The sequence below is a fragment of the Lactuca serriola genome, chromosome 8 (genome assembly GCF_051521515.1).
Source record: "Lactuca serriola cultivar US96UC23 chromosome 8, Lser_US96UC23_V15, whole genome shotgun sequence".
NCBI classification, from domain to species: domain Eukaryota; kingdom Viridiplantae; phylum Streptophyta; class Magnoliopsida; order Asterales; family Asteraceae; genus Lactuca; species Lactuca serriola.
This window is the reverse complement of record NC_136415.1, coordinates 110173323-110192023: the sequence shown is the minus strand read 5'-3', so window position 1 is coordinate 110192023 and position 18701 is coordinate 110173323. Positions and strand designations below refer to the sequence as shown.

Sequence of the window (18701 nt, the reverse complement as noted above, 5' to 3'; positions counted from 1 at the left end):
CTAGGTCTAGTCAAAGAACTTGTTTTGGTTAGATAATCTGACAAGCGAGATGTATTAGAGCGTGTTAATATCTTTCGGTACCAACTTAGAATAGCAATCATGAATTACATCAAGTCATAATCAAGTTGAACAACAACATTGAGAACTAGAACTAGAAGTACCATTCAATCAAATTGTTTACATGTTTATCTCATTTTGTGAATGCTTTTAAAGTAGATTGTTATTTTATTATTTTACTTTTGCAAACAAAACCCCCTTTGTGACCAAAGTACCTTGCGCAAAAAGATATAGACTTTTATCTCGTGTCTTTGTGGTTCGACCCTGTTTGCCTTTTACTACTTTTTAATGCACTAGAGTAGTGTATTTGGAGTCTGTTGTACCCTTATTATTTGTTGGGGTTTTGACACGCCTAACAAATTGGCGCCGTTGTTGGGGACACGGGGTTACTAATTTTGTATGCCAAGACCTTTTCGTACAGGTACACCATTACCAATTGACACAAAGATAGAGAAGACTGCGAAGAGGTTACAGAAGCAAGCCAAGCTTCGTAAGAGGCAACCGGGTTCCGGAACTTCTTCGTTATCTACCCCTCCGGTCTTCAACATTTGGGAGGACATACTCTTCTCAAGTGTGTCAGAGACCGAAACAAAAAACCCCTCATCATCATCTCAACCATCCTCACCCATAAATACCACCCACCTTCCTCACCTACTCATAATATCCCAAACTCCACACTCACAGAAACCTCAATTCCTACTCATACCATGGGAGACAACCGTGGAGGGAACCAATATCCTCCAAATCATCCACCCGAGCAAACCCTTCACCAATGGGCGAGGCAAGAGGTTACTCAACAACCTCTTTGCATTACATATCCAACAACCATAAACCTTGAACTAAAACCCGGACTCATCCGCTTACTCCCAACCTTTAGACCCCTTTTATGAACTGCTTGCATCCGCGAATCCACTAACACCAGAACCAGATAAAATCTTTATCAATAGTCCAAATCCTCAAGTTTTACCCATGGTCAAAATTGGTCAAAATATCAATGCTCAATAGAAGCCAACAAAAGTCAAAGTCCATGGTAGGTGAGTACGCCCATCGTACTCTACGTACACCCAACATACGTGATTCAGGGCCAGTACGTGCAACATACTCTCAGGTACGCCCAACGTACATACATCCAAGAGAATTCCTTCCTTTAGTGCTTAATCCCTTAAGACCTTTTGTCCAGAGCTCAGATCTAGACTCAAAACATCGACTTAAGTCATAAAGTTTCCACATTTATGACTTTCCATGGCTATAAAAGGTCCAAAAGCTAAAACCTTAACTTATTTATCCATTAAGACATATTAACTCTGGCATGGAAGGGATAGAAGGACCAAGATCACATTTTTATGGTTCTTAATAGCCCCATAATGGATAAAGGTTCCCACTTTATCCATTAGAATGATCCAAGCAGCCAAGATCCAGTCTTTTAAGTTTTAAAGGGACCAAAAGTGTATCTTTCTTACTAAATCCATTAAGTCCAAGTTTCCAACCTTCATATCTGAATCAAAATGATATTTATATGGATAAAGTTTCCAACTTTATCCATAACAAGGTCACAAACTGTCAAGATCTAAACTCTATGCACTTAAAGTGACCAAAAGCTCATAACACCCAAAACTAGCTAGATCTAACACATGCATCATCAAGATTCAAACTTTATACCTCCAGAAGAAAGATCAATGTGAACAAGGTCTGGATCTACAAGCTCCAATGCAACCAACATTTCTCCAATGAGATCCTTCTTCTCCAAGATGCGCCAAGAACACTCCAAAGCACTTAAAACACCTTATTTTGCTCATAAGGCTCAAACTAGGGTTAGGGTTTCAAGGGAGGATGTTGAAGGGGTGGAGGCTGAGAATGTAAAGGGATTAGGGGAGTTAAGGAGCTTAAATAGGGCTTAAACCATGAAAATAGGGTTTAAGCACTGATCGCGTACGTCCAACGTACTCCTGGCATGCCCAACGTACTAAGGGATGCCTTAGTATGCCCAATGTACTTCCGCGTACGCCCAACGTATGCGGCTTAACCTAAATCCGTCATACCTTCAAATGATCATAGCTTCTTCGTCAACTCCGATTTCGACGATCTTTATATCCATGGAAAGGTGTTGACGAGCCCCACAATATTATCTGAATATCTTGAATTAAAAACTTCTTGAACAAAAATTCATATTTAATGCAAGAACCCGACCTATGACTTTCCCATTTTTACCCTTCGGCCCAAAACACAATTTAAAGGTTAAATCTCTTAACCATCATTACCTCATTCCACAATGACTAAACTTTGCCTCTTTAAGGCCCAAAACCTTACACAATCGACTTTCGACCCACGAACTAGAAATGACAGGAAACATGATGTTAAAATATAAATATTGTTGGAACATTAATTACCCTGAATAACACAACAAAAAATTCAAAATGACAAGATCTTATCTTAAGTGTCGTATTCCTACATTCGCAGTCGGTGATATCTCGATTTCATATCAATCTTATAAATATAATATGTCAAATACAATGAAAAGGAATAAGTTATTGATCATGGGTAATATGTGTCCATTTTCTTCCCAAACACTTTATTCGGTCGTTACGTAGTCGTATTATGTTGTCTTTTTTCTAGACATATAAGACTGAAGCTCCAAACTTGGTTTTTGCTACCAATAATTAGAATAGTTCGGTCCAATTTTGATCCATCCCCTTCCTCTTTTTCATCTAACACTCGTCCTCGATCGACTCTGAACCCTGATCCCCTATGCCATCTCCGACGTTTCAATCCCAAATAAATTAATAGCGGTGAGCGTTACAACATGGTATGGTTTTATACTTTATTTTGTTTTTTTTGGACTATTTTCTTGATTTGTGCATGTTATCCCACGGACACTTATTTTAGGTGAATAATAATATGATTTAAAGTTTTTATTTTTGTAATTTAATTTAGAATAAATTATATAAAAAATTAGTGACTTAAATGTCACATGATGACATGAATGCCACCTGGACGACATGTTGATACCATATGAGCTGTAACCCTGTTATAGACCACAACAATTACACTAGTTGGTTATCAATCTGAACATTAAAAATGAAATTGCATGTTCGAGTAGATAAGTTGATATAAATAACGTTGGGGGATAATTGGTTTAAAATGTGCATGGCCGTGGTCATTGCCATGTCTGCTATATATGTTTGCTATATGCTTGGGCAAGATATAGGTTGTTGATTTGAGCCAACCCGAACAAATTTTCTTTCTTTTTTTGAAAAGTTAATGCTACCGACACTTTAGTGCTAGACAAGCAACTAACCATATCACCCTCGAAGGAACCGGTAATAATGAAACTTCAAAAAAAAAAAAAAGGTCGTGTTAAAAATGAAAATCACGTGCAAATTTCTATCAGATGAGTAGTGATTACAAAGCAATCACTTTGGATTTTAGGTTAACCAAATGATATTCTGTTATTCACATGTTAACAAAATTGATTTTTTTCTCGGTTTACATGTTTTTAAGTCAGTCGATTGACAAGAAAATCAAAATATTAAAAAAAAAACTCTTTCTTAAACGCAGCTCCAATAGACGATTATGGGCGTGTTTGGCACGAAAATTTTGGAAGCGTTTAGGAGCTTCTAGTTTTTAGCTTTTGACAAAACGCTCTAGTTTAAACAAAAATCTTCGTTTGGCAGTACGAGCGTTTAGCTTTGAGTTTAAACAAAATGCTTCAAATCTAAAAGCTACTTAGCGTTTAACAAAACGAGACTGAGCTTTTGAAATCACTTTCCATAATTACCCTTATATATATATATATATATATATATATATATATATATATATATATATATATATATATATAATCAATTGTCCTTTTATGTAATTTATATATTTCAAAAGCTTCCAGCCAATTTTGCCAAACACTCATATAACAAATAAAAATTACAGTTTCCCGCTATCAGTTATTCGCTTTCAGCTACCAGCTACTTTTGCCAAACACGCCTTATAACCCACTAAAAACCCACTAGTTCATTATTAATAAATTATCTATGGTTTTATATTAGGCGACTCACTCACTCACATGGCAAGATTAGTCAACTAACATACGAGTATTAATGATTATGTTGATTTAATGGAATAAATGTGTAGTTGGAATTGTCTTGTTAATTGTTGGGAGGAAATCTTTTTCGCAAAAAAACTTGAAGGATCGGATTTATTGATTTGACTATAGTTATGTGTGTATTTCAATTTTGATCAATTGATTAGTGTTTTGCGAAAAAAAAAGCTCTATTATACTTAGAGGCTCTTTGGTAAGATCTGAATTTTTAGATGTCTGAATTTCTAAGAGGGTCTGAATTTTTAAGATCTGAATTCTTAACATGCTGTTTGGTTGGATCATTTGAATTGTTGTGCTGAATAATAAAAAAAAGACCATTTTACCATTTTGTATTATCTATTGTTAAATTCAATATTTTTATTTAAAAAAAAACATAAACACCATATAAAATCCAAACAAAAAATAAAACAAAATTAAACACATATCTAATTCAATATTGCACCTCAGTTGATTTCTTTGGATGAAAGTGTAATGACACCTCTTTTCATTTTGTGAATCTATAATTGAACATACAGTGAAATGAAAAACTGAATGAAATCATACTTGTATAGCTGTATGCACAGTCATAATTTCTTTGAACTCATGAATTCATAATGTAAAAACTATAACTCAATTAACATGGTGATCATCAAGAAATTCTTGAAATTGCAAAGAACTATTAATTATTTTTCATCATTTACCATCTAGAAATCCCGTGAGTTTCTTCAAATCATTAAACAATAATGAAAAAAAGGAATCCTGAGATGAACGTTGTTGTTACCAATTGTTGATCGACCAACTTTTTAACAAATTTAACAAATAATGTATGATAGTTGAAGCTCTAATCTGAAACGAATTCTTCAGCCAAAACCCATTTGTCATCTTCCTCCATTTGATCCCATTTTCGCCTCTATTCCTCTTTCCCCAATCCAAGGTACCAACACAGTTCTGCATACAAGAGCTTCCTACTCCTTTTCATGGCTTACAGAGTTTGTACCATTCGGTTTTTTGTCATTTCAAGCATTAAAATCGAATTACAAGAGAAAAAAAATGTTACCTGCAGAAGATGTCGGAGGCAAAGGCAGCACAGACGAAGTAGCGGAAGATGGAGGCAAAGTAGCGGAAGACGGAGGCGAAGATGACGACGACGGCGTCATTGCAGTCATGATCGGAGCTGGAGGAGAAAGGGGAGGAAGAGAACTGGCGTCGATGAGAAAGCCGGAGGGCTTTGCTGCCGTCGGCGATGGTGGAGGCGACGTCTCTGGCAGAGGCGGTGTCCGAAGGGGATGGGGAAGGGTTGCAATCGGAGTTTCAGTAGGAAGGAGCAAGAAGAGCGAAATTTATGAAGAAGAAAGGGCAGAGAAAAGAGAAAAGGAGATGAAGTATTTGGGCAAAAGGGGAACACGGGTTCTTTTTATTTTTTTCAAACATGTATTTACATCTAAAAGTTTAAGAGGTACATATGCAACAAAACAGTCTAAGGTCTCGTTTGATAGTTTCTGTCTGGGAAAGTGCTGTCTGGTAAAGTGCTGTCTGAAAAAGTTTTCTGACTGGGAAAGAAACCATGCTGTTTGATTGTACATCTGATTGACTGTGCTGAATGATGAAAAAAAATAATAATTCAATAAAAAATAAATTTAAAAAAAGTTATTTAAAAAATTAATAATTAAATAAAGAAAGAAAGAGACGTGGTTTGATGTATAATTGTCTTTCCAGCCCATTCAGCCAAAAAGACATGATTTTGAAGCTTTCTGGGAAAGACATATATTACCGGGAAAGACCCTTTCTTTTGTGCAAATCAAACAGTCTTTCCGGTCCATTCAGCCAGAAAGATCTGTTTGGATCTGGAAAGATACATATCAAACGGGACCTAAATCTGAAAAATTAAGAGTTTGTTTCTTAATTTTTCAATTAAGAGGCTATCAAACAGGGCCTTATAGCTTTTTAATACGATTAAAAAGAAAATACTAGATCTAGAGTTTACAAATTACATGATTTATAAAATGATAAAATGAGATACTATGTGATATGTTTTTTTGCGTGTATACTTATTTATTTCTAGGCTAACTTTCGTTGTATTATGTTCTTTTTTCAGTAAAAACAAGAAATATGTGTCGAAACCCTATAATATTATCTCACAACCTGTTTTGGATTAAGATAAAGTTGGAGTACGGAATTTTTTTATTTAATATATTTTTGATTTGAAACTCCCGACTCCCTTTAACATATGAATTTTCAAAAAAAATTGCATCTTGTTAGACCTCATATTTGCGCAACAAGATTTTGGGTTATGTCTCCGTTATGGAAAACTGAAAAACTGATTAGTTTTCGTATCAAATTATATAATTTTCCAGTTTACGTTTGAGTTTAAGAAAAATATCATAGCAATATATTAAGTCAATGTGAAGTTGTGAAAACCATATTCAAAACGACTTGCATACAAACAACTAGTTTGAAATAGTAATGGAATTAAGAATAATATTGCAATTAATAAACTATACAACGCTTGGCATATGATTTAATAAAAATATTATTTTATAGATCAGACATCATACTGTTACGTGAAAGAAAGTTAACCAAAGTCAAAATTGATAATTGTTGGTAAATTATTAAATTTTATTAACAAAAAACAAACAAGTAAAAAACATTAAAAGCTTTCCATAAACGTTGTTACCGCATAGTACTATAACTTAAACTAAAGATATTCTAATTGTTTTCTAGAAAAAGGAAACAAACATATATTTTATATGATACATATACATCACGTTTGAACCCAATATTTTTGCAATCATAAATTATAATCACAAATCTAGACCCAAAGCGTTGAAAATCATACGCATCATGTGTGGACTCCTAATTTAATTCATCGCAGACTTCCACCTACTACTATAATAACGCCAACGATGTTACCCACTCTTCACTTCAACGCCACTCTATGTATAAATTCCATTCATACCCGCATTCCTCCATTACTCCAACCCTCTCTCCCACTCAAACCTCAATCACACTCACACGATACAATCACACTCAATTTAATGGAGTAGACACTATACAGGGCTGAATCTGTCAAATTTCAGGTATAAATCTCACTTATTCTAGTTTAAACCTCCAATTTTGACATATCTGGTTTGCCATTTCAATACACAGGTTTTGATTTCTCATTTTAATGTTTTTGGTTATAATAATCTGTCAGTTGTAGATGATATAGTATTATAGTGATTTGAGACGTATTTCTTTTCTTTTTTTTTTTTGTTATTCGGAGATTATCGATGGTGATTCAAAAATTATAACGGTTTCATGGTGCAATTGCCTTCGTTGACTGGCGTCGTTCTTTGGAAATCTGGATGATTAATTATTGTTATTAATAGATTCCGTTCAGTGTTCCTGCTATTTGATGTTATTTGTCGAGAAAACATGCAAATTTGGTACTAAACTTAATTGTTTCCTCTGGTTATATTCATGATGTTACCTATTCGAGATAGATTGATTTTTGAGAATACATATATATCTAAGCCATCTAGGGCATGAATATCAAGTTAAGATTGGTTTCACCCATTCAATTTTGTGAATAACCTTCACTCCTATTTTGTTATCTTCAGTGAAGAAATACCTAGAGCGTGCTAGATTCTACACGTTGGTGGAGTTGTTATGGAGTTCTTTCAGGCTCTCATTCAGAAACAACATTCAATTGCATGGTTTTGGATCTTACTACTAGTTTGTGTACTGAATGGGAAAACAACAATCTCAGCTTCCAATTACTTAGTAGGACTTGGAAGCTATGACATCACAGGGCCGGCTGCTGATGTCAACATGATGGGCTATGCCAACTCAGATCAAACTGCATCTGGCATCCATTTTCGGCTTCGAGCTCGTGCATTCATTGTAGCAGAGCCACAGGGAAACCGTGTGGTATTTGTAAATCTTGATGCTTGCATGGCCTCACAGCTTATAACCATCAAAGTCCTAGAGAGGTTGAAGGCAAGGTACTTTAATACTTTACTGTAGTTCTACTGTTCCATCTTTACTTCTTAAAACTTATAACTGGTGATCAAGTTATAGTCTTTATAGGTGCAAATAAAACATCTTTTTTTGCTGTATAGGTATGGAGATTTATACACAGAAAAGAACGTTGCCATTAGTGGCATACACACCCATGCAGGCCCTGGAGGCTATCTGCAATATGTTGTGTATATTGTTACATCTTTAGGATTCGTACGCCAATCATTTGATGTAATAGTTGATGGCATTGAACAAAGCATCATTCGTGCTCATGAAAACCTTCATCCTGGATCAGTTTTTGTAAACAAAGGTAAAAAAATATGTTAATTTTGTTACCATTATAAACCATGGGACATTTATTTATATGATAATTTTGGTATAAAACTTGCAGGAGAGATCTTGGATGCAGGTGTGAATCGTAGCCCTAGTGCTTATCTTAACAATCCTGCAACAGAAAGGGCAAAATACAAGTATGATGTGGATAAAGAAATGACACTTTTGAAGTTTGTAGATGATCAATGGGGTCCAGTGGGTGCCTTTAACTGGTTTGCTACTCATGGGACTTCAATGAGTCGTACAAATGAGTTAATCAGTGGGGATAATAAAGGAACAGCTGCACGCCTCATGGAAGATTGGTTCAATCAGAAACGTGTTAGTGAAAATGAAAACCCACGAAGAGTCTCCAATATTGTTCAAGTTTCACAAACAAACCGTAAGTTTATTAAATCAATGACCAATGAATCTTTTAAAATCATATACTTTTTTTTTTTTTATAAATTTTATGGTGTTTTTATGCAGATCATGAGTTGCTGGAACTTGCGTCTTCTTTTCAGTCAACTTCTGGTCAACCAACAACCAAGTATTTGAGCATATCAAGACGTGTTAGAAGTGTTCTTAGATCTGCAGATAGACCAATATTTGTATCTGCTTTTTGTCAATCGAATTGTGGGGATGTGAGTCCAAATGTGCTTGGGGCTTTTTGCACAGATACTGGGGTACCCTGTGATTTTAATCATAGTACTTGTGGTGGGAAGAATGAGTTGTGTTATGGAAGAGGACCAGGGTTCGTGTTTTTACCTTTTTCATTTTCTTTTATGAATTATTCTATTCATGTGTTTTTAACATTTTCTTTATCAATCTCGAATTTTTTCAATTAATGACAGATACCCAGATGAATTTGAAAGCACGCGTATAATTGGGGAGAGACAATTCAAGAAAGCTGCTGATCTTTTTAACAGTGCTGCTGAAAAGTTAACTGGAAAGATTGATTTTCGTCACAGTTATTTGGATTTTTCACAGCTTGAGGTGAAAAAAGGTGGGAATGAGAGTGTTAAAACATGTCCTGCTGCCATGGGATTTGCATTTGCAGCTGGAACAACTGATGGGCCTGGGGCTTTTGATTTTAAGCAAGGGGACAACACTGTAAGTTAAAACGAATCATGGTTTTATGAGTTTTTTCAATTTTGTTATATATTTGAAAATTTTTAATTATTTTTTAGGGGAATCCATTTTGGAAATTGGTGAGGAACTTGCTAAAAACACCAAGTCAGGAGCAAAAAGACTGTCAACAGCCAAAGCCTATTTTGCTTGATACAGGAGAAATGAAGGTGCCATATGATTGGGCGGTGAGTATCATATATTTTTCTTTTTCTCAAAATTCCCATAAAATTACAAAAAATGGTAACATTTGACTTTACATAACATTTTTATTTTTTCTTTATCTTTGACAGCCATCAATTCTCCCAGTTCAAATACTAAAGATCGGGCAGATGGTGATTCTCAGTGTACCTGGAGGTATATGATAGATGGAAAATTTAGATATTCAAACTCTTTTAAATTTTTTGTAACTTTTAAATCTAAATTGGTAAATTATAACATTATTGAAAAATAACAGAATTTACAACTATGGCTGGGAGGCGATTGCGTGATGCTGTTAGTGCTGTTTTTAAAGGAAAAGTCCATGTTGTCATAGCTGGTTTAACTAATACCTACTCTCAATATATTACCACTTTTGAGGAATATGAGATGCAAAGATATGAGGTAACTTAATTGATGATTTGTTCAATAAATTTACATTTGTTACAAGGGGACTCGACAAACTTTTTTGGTAGGACAAAAAATCTTGCCTTTTTGGGTAGGACAAAAAGTTTCAATTTTTTGTCTCACTGTTTCAGACAATTTTTGTCTCATTGAAATCGGTTCCAGTCTAATGTACACGTCAAACACAGTACAAAATTGTTTGTGCATAAATGACCTTGAATTTTTTTATCTTATCAGGGAGCTTCGACGCTATACGGTCCGAATACTTTAAGCGCCTACATTCAGGAGTTCACAAAGCTCGCAACCGCCATTGTCACCGGAAAAACTGTAGAAGCGGGCCCACCACCACCGGATCTACTAAGCAAGCAGATAGGCTTGCTACCACCCGTGGTGGTGGACTCCACCCCATTGGGAGTCAAATTCGGGGATGTCAGTACTGACGTCCCTCGAAATTCTACCTTTAAAAAAGGTGAAACGCTGACCGTTGTGTTCTGGTCAGCGTGCCCTAGAAACGATCTCATGACCGAAGGGACATTTGCTTTAGTGGAGTTGCTTCAAGGGCAGGACACGTGGGTCCCGGTTTATGATGATGATGATATTTGCCTTAGGTTTAAGTGGTCAAGGCCTTCGAAGCTTAGTGCTCAAAGTCATGCTACTATAGAATGGCGGATCCCACAATCAACTGTTCCTGGGGTTTATAGGGTGAGCCATTTTGGTGCATCTAAAAGTCTATTTGGTTCGATTAGCCATTTTAGTGGTTCATCAAGTGCTTTTGTGGTTAAGTAATTTTTGGACTGTTTTAACTGTTTGAGATTAAAAACTTGTTATTCCATAAATTCATTGTACACGAGCTCATGTATCATGTAATTTATGTGTTCATACAACTAAATTAAATATATCATAAAGATCTCCACTTCTTATAAAATCATCTTACAAAAATTTTAATATTCGTAAAGAAAGGGGAAATATTTTACACTTGTTTGTGTTTAAGATTCATTCTAAACAAATGTTATAATGATCATTTATTGTTATTCGGCGGAACATAAATTACTTGGCAATAAATGCTTGATGAAAAAACAGGGCATAATGTTGGGAAAAGTGCAAGAAACAACAATATAGTTTCTTATAGTTCCTAAGTATAGCATTGTACCTTCAAAAATTTCCTTATTACAACATCTTACTTTCAAAATTTTACCCATTATAGCATTGAGATTTGAATTATCCGGACATGACACAAATTAGCATGATTTTATGTAATGTCATTGTTATGTGATAGAAAGTTTATTTTTTGTTATTATAAAAACTGTCCATATTGGATATTTAAAAAGTGATTGCAGCCAAAATGAGAAAAAAAAAAAGCACAAGCCAGATGATTTTGCATATCACTAATTGTAACTTCCATCATTTCAAAAAAAAAAAAAGGACAAATTGGATATAAAAATAGAATTCAACCATTTTGCAATCTTGATGTTTACTCACAAATAAGTAATTATTTTGGATTCTTTCGAAAAAAAATTGTTATTATGTTCATTAGATGGAGTATGAAAGTGTTAAAAGACAGCGAAAAGGATATGAAAGAGCTTAAGATTTCCACATTTCGTTATAAAATTACATGACATTATATAAAACATATCAACTTGGGTCATGTCCTAAAAAAAATAATAAAATTGTATTATGTGAACGGTCTATACCGAATCATGAATCACTGCTAATGAACCGTATACCTTCTTTTATGTGGAAATTTATACCTTAACTCTTCTATGTCATGATTATATTAAATAATCGTGTAAATCTCATATGATATGGACATTTTATTATAAAAAAAAAAGTAAATTACATGCTATTTCTGTAAGTATAGGTGGGTTTTGTAATTTTGGTGTCTTCAAGATTCTCTTGTATTTTTGTCCATATTTGAAGTTTTTGTGAGTTTTTGAGTTTCAAATAAAATGACTATACTTGCTCCCAAAATATAGCTTCTTTTTGCGAACATTGCCTAAAAATGTCTTAACTTGTATTATGTCATTATAATTCAAATCTCATTATTATGTTTTTTTTTTAATAAATAATGTACAATATTCTGATAAAAAAAAGTTGAAAGTATAAAAAAAGGGTATAATTTTATAATAAAAATAAATATATGTTTGTTTCCCCTTTTAAGTTTTTAGGAAAACTTAAAAATAATTTTAGAACATGAAAGACAGGAATACTCTTTGCACCTGTGACCTGTGAGTCAAATCCAACAAGTACAACTCTCCGGAAACAAGTCGAATTTCAGCATTGTGCTTAGGTTTTAACCTGCCGGAAAAATTATTCATTCCCAGACGTTATTCTCTCCGATCTCTGCTAATTTTGCCATATCCGATTTAGTCCAAGAGTAACGAATAGAGAGGTCCATTGAGCGAGGTATACGTAGCAGTAGCCATAGTAGTTACACCATAAGCTGAAATGTCAGTTCAGGACTATCTAGATAAGCACACGCTCTCTCGGAAGATTGAAGACGCTGTCAATGCTGCTGTTAGGGCAAAAACTCCCGATCCCGTTCTATTCATTGTGAGCTTTTTTTCTAATCTTTCTAATCACTTCTTAAGTTTTGAATTTGCAATCAGCTCGATTATTGTCATAAGAAGATTATACTAACCTTAAAACCACGTCGATTATCATCCTAAACAGTTAATTTACTTGCTTATGTATAGTCTAATCATATGCGGAAAGCTGTTCCTTCGGTGATAACCAAGGTTAAAGCGAGGCAAATTCTTGATAGTAGAGGAATTCCAACTGTTGAAGTTGATTTGTATACCAATAAAGGAATGTTCAGAGCGTCTGTTCCAAGTGGTGCTCCTACTGGAATGTAAATTCTTTATAATTAGTCTAAATTTTTTAAATACAAGATGGTAAATACATATATATGAACCTTAATTGTTACATAATACAGGTATGAAGCTATTGAGTTACGTGATGGAGATAAATCCACATATCTTGGAAATGGTGTGAGCAAAGCTGTTAAGAATATCAATGAGAAGATATCTGAAGCTATAGTTGGCATGGATCCAATCCTCCAGAACCAAATTGATCAGGCAATGATAGATTTGGACAAAACTGAGAAAAAGGTAGCTATCCAAACTGTAATTATAACATTTTTTCTGGTATCATCTTATATGTTTTAATGATTTATGATGTATCCAGGGTGAACTTGGAGCAAATGCAATATTAGCAGTGTCAATTGCTGCTTGCAGAGCTGGAGCTGCTGAGAAGGATGTTCCACTTTACAAACATATTGCTGAACTTTCTGGAAGAGGAAGCAGTGTTCTTCCTGTTCCTGCTTTCACGCTCATAAGTGGAGGAAAACATGCTGGGAACAATTTGGCTATACGAGTAAGCTGATGTTTTATATAGTAATATATGTGATAAATTCGCAATGTTGTTAAATCTTCTGAGAATTTTGTTTTAATATGATCAGGAGATTATGATTCTTCCAGTTGGGGCACAACGATTTGAGGAGGCAATGCAAATGGGATCTGAAACATATCATCATTTGAAGGTGAGTTGCTCATCATACCAATTCATAGTGTCATTCTCATTCTATCTTTTTTTAAAAAAATTGTTATCTGTTGAAATGCAGGCTGTTATTGCAGAGAAATATGGTGTACATGGATGTAATGTTGGTGAAGATGGTGGCCTTGCTCCTGATATCACCAGGCATGTCTATTGTCTTCTGATTAATATGGTGTGATCTTTTTACCTCAATTTATGATTTTGGTATTCTATTTTTGCAGCTTTAGAGAAGGACTAGATCTTGTTATGGAGGCAATTGGTAGAACAGGTTATATTGATAAACTAAAGATTGCAGTTGACATTGCTGCTACTGATTTTTGCATAGGTAATATTACAAATCTATAACTCTTTTAACTATAGTTTTTGAAAAAACAAAACAAAAAAAACTTGACATCTATATTACTATTGATTTTAGGTTCAAAGTATGACTTAGATTTCAAATCTCCAAGAAGGTCGGGACAAAACTTTAAATCAGGAGAAGAAATGATTGAGATTTATAAGGAACTATGTAGAGGTATATGAACATGTTGTGATGTATTATGAGACAATGATTCATTATTTTTGACTTATTTTGGTTTTTTTAGACTATCCTATTGTGTCTATCGAGGATCCATTTGACAAGGAGGATTGGGAACAAGTGAAGTATTTTTCAGGGCTTGGAATTTGCCAGGTTTGTTTATGAATCCTTATTATGTTGGCTGGTTTGGAGTGTATGTTTTTGGAAAGAATTGGATTATATGAAGAAATTGTAATTTGTCACACATTTGGCTGGAAGGAAACTGAACTGAATTTAACAATAAAAGTTGCTTAACTTTCTAAAGTTTTCACTTTTAATATAATTTCAAGTAGATTACATTTTTGGTCCCTGATTACAATTGACTTTTACAACTTTGGTCCTTATTTGAGTTTTCGTAATGTTTTTGCTTTGGTTGCTGTTCCAAGTGAGAATGACTACTTTTGTCCCAAAAATAGTCATTTTTCTTGGAACAGGGACCAATAACATTACAAAAAACTCAATACGAACCAAATTTGCAAGAAGAAACTTTTTAGAACCAAAAAAAAAAAAAAAAAATCAGCTAATACTCGGTGACAAATTACAATGAGGAAGAATGTAATTGAATTCCATCCAAACATGAATTTGATGAAAATGAATTGCATCCATTTGGCAACCAAACACACCATTAAATGGAATCTTGAATTCCAATTCCATCGAAACCAAACACACCCTAAATCTCTTGCATGACTTTTATGTTATATGCAGGTTGTTGGAGATGACTTGTTGATGTCAAATCCTAAACGTGTTGAAAGAGCCATCCAAGAAAATGCTTGCAATGCACTTCTTCTCAAGGTTAAATAATAATAATAAAAAAAATCCCAAATGAGTATTAGTTAAATATCTAAAAAGTAAAAACCCATCTGTAACAAGGACAAAATGAGAAAATGATGTATACAAAAATGAATGTTAAGTGTTAAGAATAATTTGTAAAGAAATAAATAAATACATGCAGGTGAACCAAGTTGGGAGTGTGACAGAAGCCATTGAAGTAGTGAAGATGGCAAAAGATGGTAATTGGGGAGTGGTAATATCACAAAGAAGCGGAGAAACTGATGATTCTTTTTTAGCTGATTTATCAGTTGGTCTTGGCACTGGTCAGATTAAAGCAGGTGCTCCTTGTAGAGGAGAGCGCTTAGCCAAGTACAATCAGGTTTGCTTTTTTTCTTTTTTTTTTGGGGGGATTATCCCATTAAGTCATTCTGTTCACATTAAGTCAAAAAGAAATAAGCACTTAGTCCAGAGTCTCCAGAATGTTAGGAGGATATATGTGGGGTTTAATAATAATCTCAAGTTTTGTGCAGTTGATTAGAATTGAAGAAGAGATTGGGGATCAAGCAAGATATGTTGGTGATGACTGGAGGCATTCCTGAACACTTTCAACTTTCAATGCAAAGGTAATACCGATACCAGTTTGTTGTGTCATAATCTTTCTTTTCTAGATCTGATTTGTATGGAGGAGTGTTTTGTGTTGTGTTATCATGTGTAAACAAAATTTTCATGTAAAACTAAAACCAATCTTACTCATTTATAAATTACATTACACATGTTGTTACCTTCAAGTTGTTATTACATGAGTCATTATTCATTATACTACTACCCTTTCCCTTTCCCTGCACAAGCATATAAATGATATAATATGGATTGATTAAACCAGAAACTAGGGTATTCTTTGTTTTCTTTGTTTATAGTTTTTGGATCTTTGACTTGACTATTTTTAAGGCTCCTGGGCTATATAATTTATATAGCACATTTGAGTTTAAACATGGGGTATGTCATCTTGATTTTTTAAAATTAAATAATTTTGCAACTAATACAATAATATTATAAAAAATAATAAATAAATAAACTTTATGCGGCTTAAATGACAGAAGAAACATTGACATAAACAAAAATACAGGTCTCGAACCGGTCCCCCAAAAAAAAAGAGTCGGGACCGAAAAAAAAGAAAACACCGGATCAGCCCAAGGCCATCTGGGACCAACCGATCTGAAAAAAGAATAGACCGGTTCCAATAAAAGATCAGACCGATGCGAGACCAGTCTAAAAAACGGAAGCTAAGTTTATTTACATATAAATTTGTTGTTAATTACATATTTTTTAATAACACATTATCTGACTTGGAAAAAACTCAAAACTGAACCGACAACCCCCCAAAATTAAACTGAGAAGGGGCATGCAAAGACCACGAGACCATTACCAAAAAGATTGGGCCAAAAAAATTAGCTTGAGACTTGTCTGAAAAAAATACGTGACCATCACAAGACCGTTTTAACAATACATAGAAGGAAGCTGTTTGTTTGGATCTACAATCTAAGCCAATTTTCTATTTATTTTAGGTTTTTTGTTCTTTCATTTTTATTTTTTGGGTTTCTTCATTAAAAATGTTGATAAATTCATAAAAAAGAAACAAGTTATATACTAAAAAAACAACAATTTTAACAATGCTTATTTTATTTTTTAATGAAAACCGTAGTCCATAAATACATGACAATTATTTGAAACATACTTGACCAACTGAACTTTGTATATAAAACGACATCATTTGGGTATTTAAGTTTGATTAGGTTTTTTGGTTTATATAATAAATCAAACCTAAAAGTTGTTTGTTTGTTTGTTTTTCTAAAAATCAATAACTCTGGTTTATTAAAATGGTTCAGTCTTTTCGGTGTTTAGTTTTCTTTGCACAACCCTGGCCAGGCTGCCAGGCTATATCAACGAGATAAGTTGATTCATGTGATTTTTACACCAAGTTAGAAGTAAAAGTCAAACTTGGAACAAATTCATCTAAAACGCTTTAATCCCAAACAATGAATACAAAAATCAGCTTCAATTACAAAAACAGATTTAAATTTGTTAGAAATAAGAGTACCAAGTAGCAATTTTATAGAAAACAAAACATACACCTCATATAAGCCTGAAAAATCCTAACAAAATGATTAAAAAAGAGTAGCATAAAAAAAACTTGGCTAAGTTCTGGCGAGTACATAGTACACAATATACTTTTAACTAGCAAACAACTAACAAAGCATTTAGTATTTTAGTTCTCACAGCTCACTTGTGTCTTGTTGATTCAAGATTTGTTCTCTTCATCATCTTCTTCAATCTTAGGAGCCAAATAAAACCTAATGTACCCCATCTCTGCAATCTTGTACTCCACCACTACAGGAAGCTCTGAAGACAAACTGATTGTCACAGTACTCGATAATGGAGTTGCCTTTGTAAACGAGTTCATGTATCTTAATGCAAATGTCAAAGACACAGGCTCATTCATCTCAATAACTGTCGCCTCTTCTGGCTGCAAGTTCATCTTTTTAACAAATTTTCATTCTAAAACTATTTATGATACAGAGAGTAGTTAGTATAATTACCTTATCTACTGTAGTGTTCTGCCTACAAACAACATTTGCAGTTCCAATATCACCTCTTGTTGAAAACTTCACGCCTTCTTTCGTCACAGAAATCACAACTGCAAGCAAATCAGCTCCTTAAGTTTATACATTTGTAATCTTTGATTGATTCAAAGAACCAGGAGTAGAGACAACGAATCACATCCAAGTAAGGACGAAAGAGCTACCTGTATCACCAATACTACTGAGATCTTTACAGATCCTTGCAAACTCAGCTGAAGGCATCCGAACAATGGCATGGTACTCTGCTTCAGGAATTCCAAGGTGCTCACTATCAATGTCCATCAGTTTCATCTCAAAATCAGCGATCTTATCTTGAGCTGCAGAAAAATACCCTCTAATTTTAGCTTCTAAAATAAGATATAATCAAGATCTAGCATCTACAAATCCAGATCTTCGTAATTGACAAAAACTTCATATAAGCTATGTAACTCTGATTAAAAGGTATGCAAACAAAACCATCAAATTGATGGTGAACACAATTAGGAATTGAAACAGCAACTTACTAGGGCTTTCAAACATGAAAGTAACGGTGTCGCTACCGTCGTCAGCCTTGAGGGTGATGATATCATCATTACCGGCGCACTTGAGCATCTTGGACATGTTGCTGAGGTTCATGCCCATAGATAGGTTACGATCACATCGATAGTGTTCAAATCCTTCGGATCTAAGAAGGAGCGACACCAGGGCTACGTGACTCGAGTCCATCGCCTGAAGCGAAAACCCGGTGGCGGAGCAGTCAAAGTTGGCATCGTTGACCAGGTCCTTGATCGACTCCATCACCTTCTTCAGGAGACTCCCCTGAACCAGCCTTAGCTCCAACATTTTCCGGCGACAGATGAACTTTCCGGTTGAGAAACTAGGGTTAGGGCTCGAAAAACGCGGGGAAACCAAAATATCGGGATGTGTAGCACGGGTTTGGGGTTTTATAGTAAAATGTATTCCCGCCACAATTTTTTTCATCGTTGGCGGGGGGGTTATGGAATATTGGGCTTTTGGGCTAAATATTAAAGACCGC

General features: G+C 34.5%; 3 protein-coding genes across 3 annotated transcripts; 2 read left to right on the top strand and 1 right to left on the bottom strand.

Annotated features, from left to right (window-relative positions):
- Positions 1 to 7037: 7037 nt before the first annotated feature.
- Positions 7038 to 11093, top strand: LOC145066487 (neutral ceramidase 2-like). The gene is made up of 10 exons (XM_079013759.1): positions 7038 to 7206; positions 7729 to 8112; positions 8230 to 8438; positions 8520 to 8840; positions 8927 to 9191; positions 9292 to 9550; positions 9628 to 9753; positions 9859 to 9922; positions 10023 to 10168; positions 10406 to 11093. Exons 2-10 carry the CDS (start codon positions 7778 to 7780, stop codon positions 10952 to 10954), a joined length of 2274 nt encoding a protein of 757 aa, XP_078869885.1. The 5' UTR covers positions 7038 to 7206; positions 7729 to 7777; the 3' UTR covers positions 10955 to 11093.
- A 1260-nt stretch (positions 11094 to 12353) lies between these two features.
- On the top strand, positions 12354 to 15835 carry LOC145066578 (cytosolic enolase 3-like). Its single transcript, XM_079013875.1, has 12 exons — positions 12354 to 12718; positions 12862 to 13016; positions 13101 to 13275; positions 13352 to 13540; positions 13626 to 13706; positions 13788 to 13864; positions 13942 to 14045; positions 14136 to 14234; positions 14305 to 14390; positions 14982 to 15068; positions 15229 to 15426; positions 15578 to 15835. The coding sequence occupies exons 1-12, from the start codon at positions 12614 to 12616 to the stop codon at positions 15644 to 15646; spliced, it is 1425 nt and encodes a 474-aa protein (XP_078870001.1). The 5' UTR covers positions 12354 to 12613; the 3' UTR covers positions 15647 to 15835.
- A 1249-nt stretch (positions 15836 to 17084) lies between these two features.
- On the bottom strand, positions 17085 to 18588 carry LOC145066579 (DNA sliding clamp PCNA). The gene is made up of 4 exons (XM_079013876.1): positions 18190 to 18588; positions 17851 to 18003; positions 17645 to 17742; positions 17085 to 17571 (listed from the first exon to the last, which is right to left on the bottom strand). Exons 1-4 carry the CDS (start codon positions 18506 to 18508, stop codon positions 17347 to 17349), a joined length of 795 nt encoding a protein of 264 aa, XP_078870002.1. The 5' UTR covers positions 18509 to 18588; the 3' UTR covers positions 17085 to 17346.
- Between the last annotated feature and the right edge of the window lie 113 nt (positions 18589 to 18701).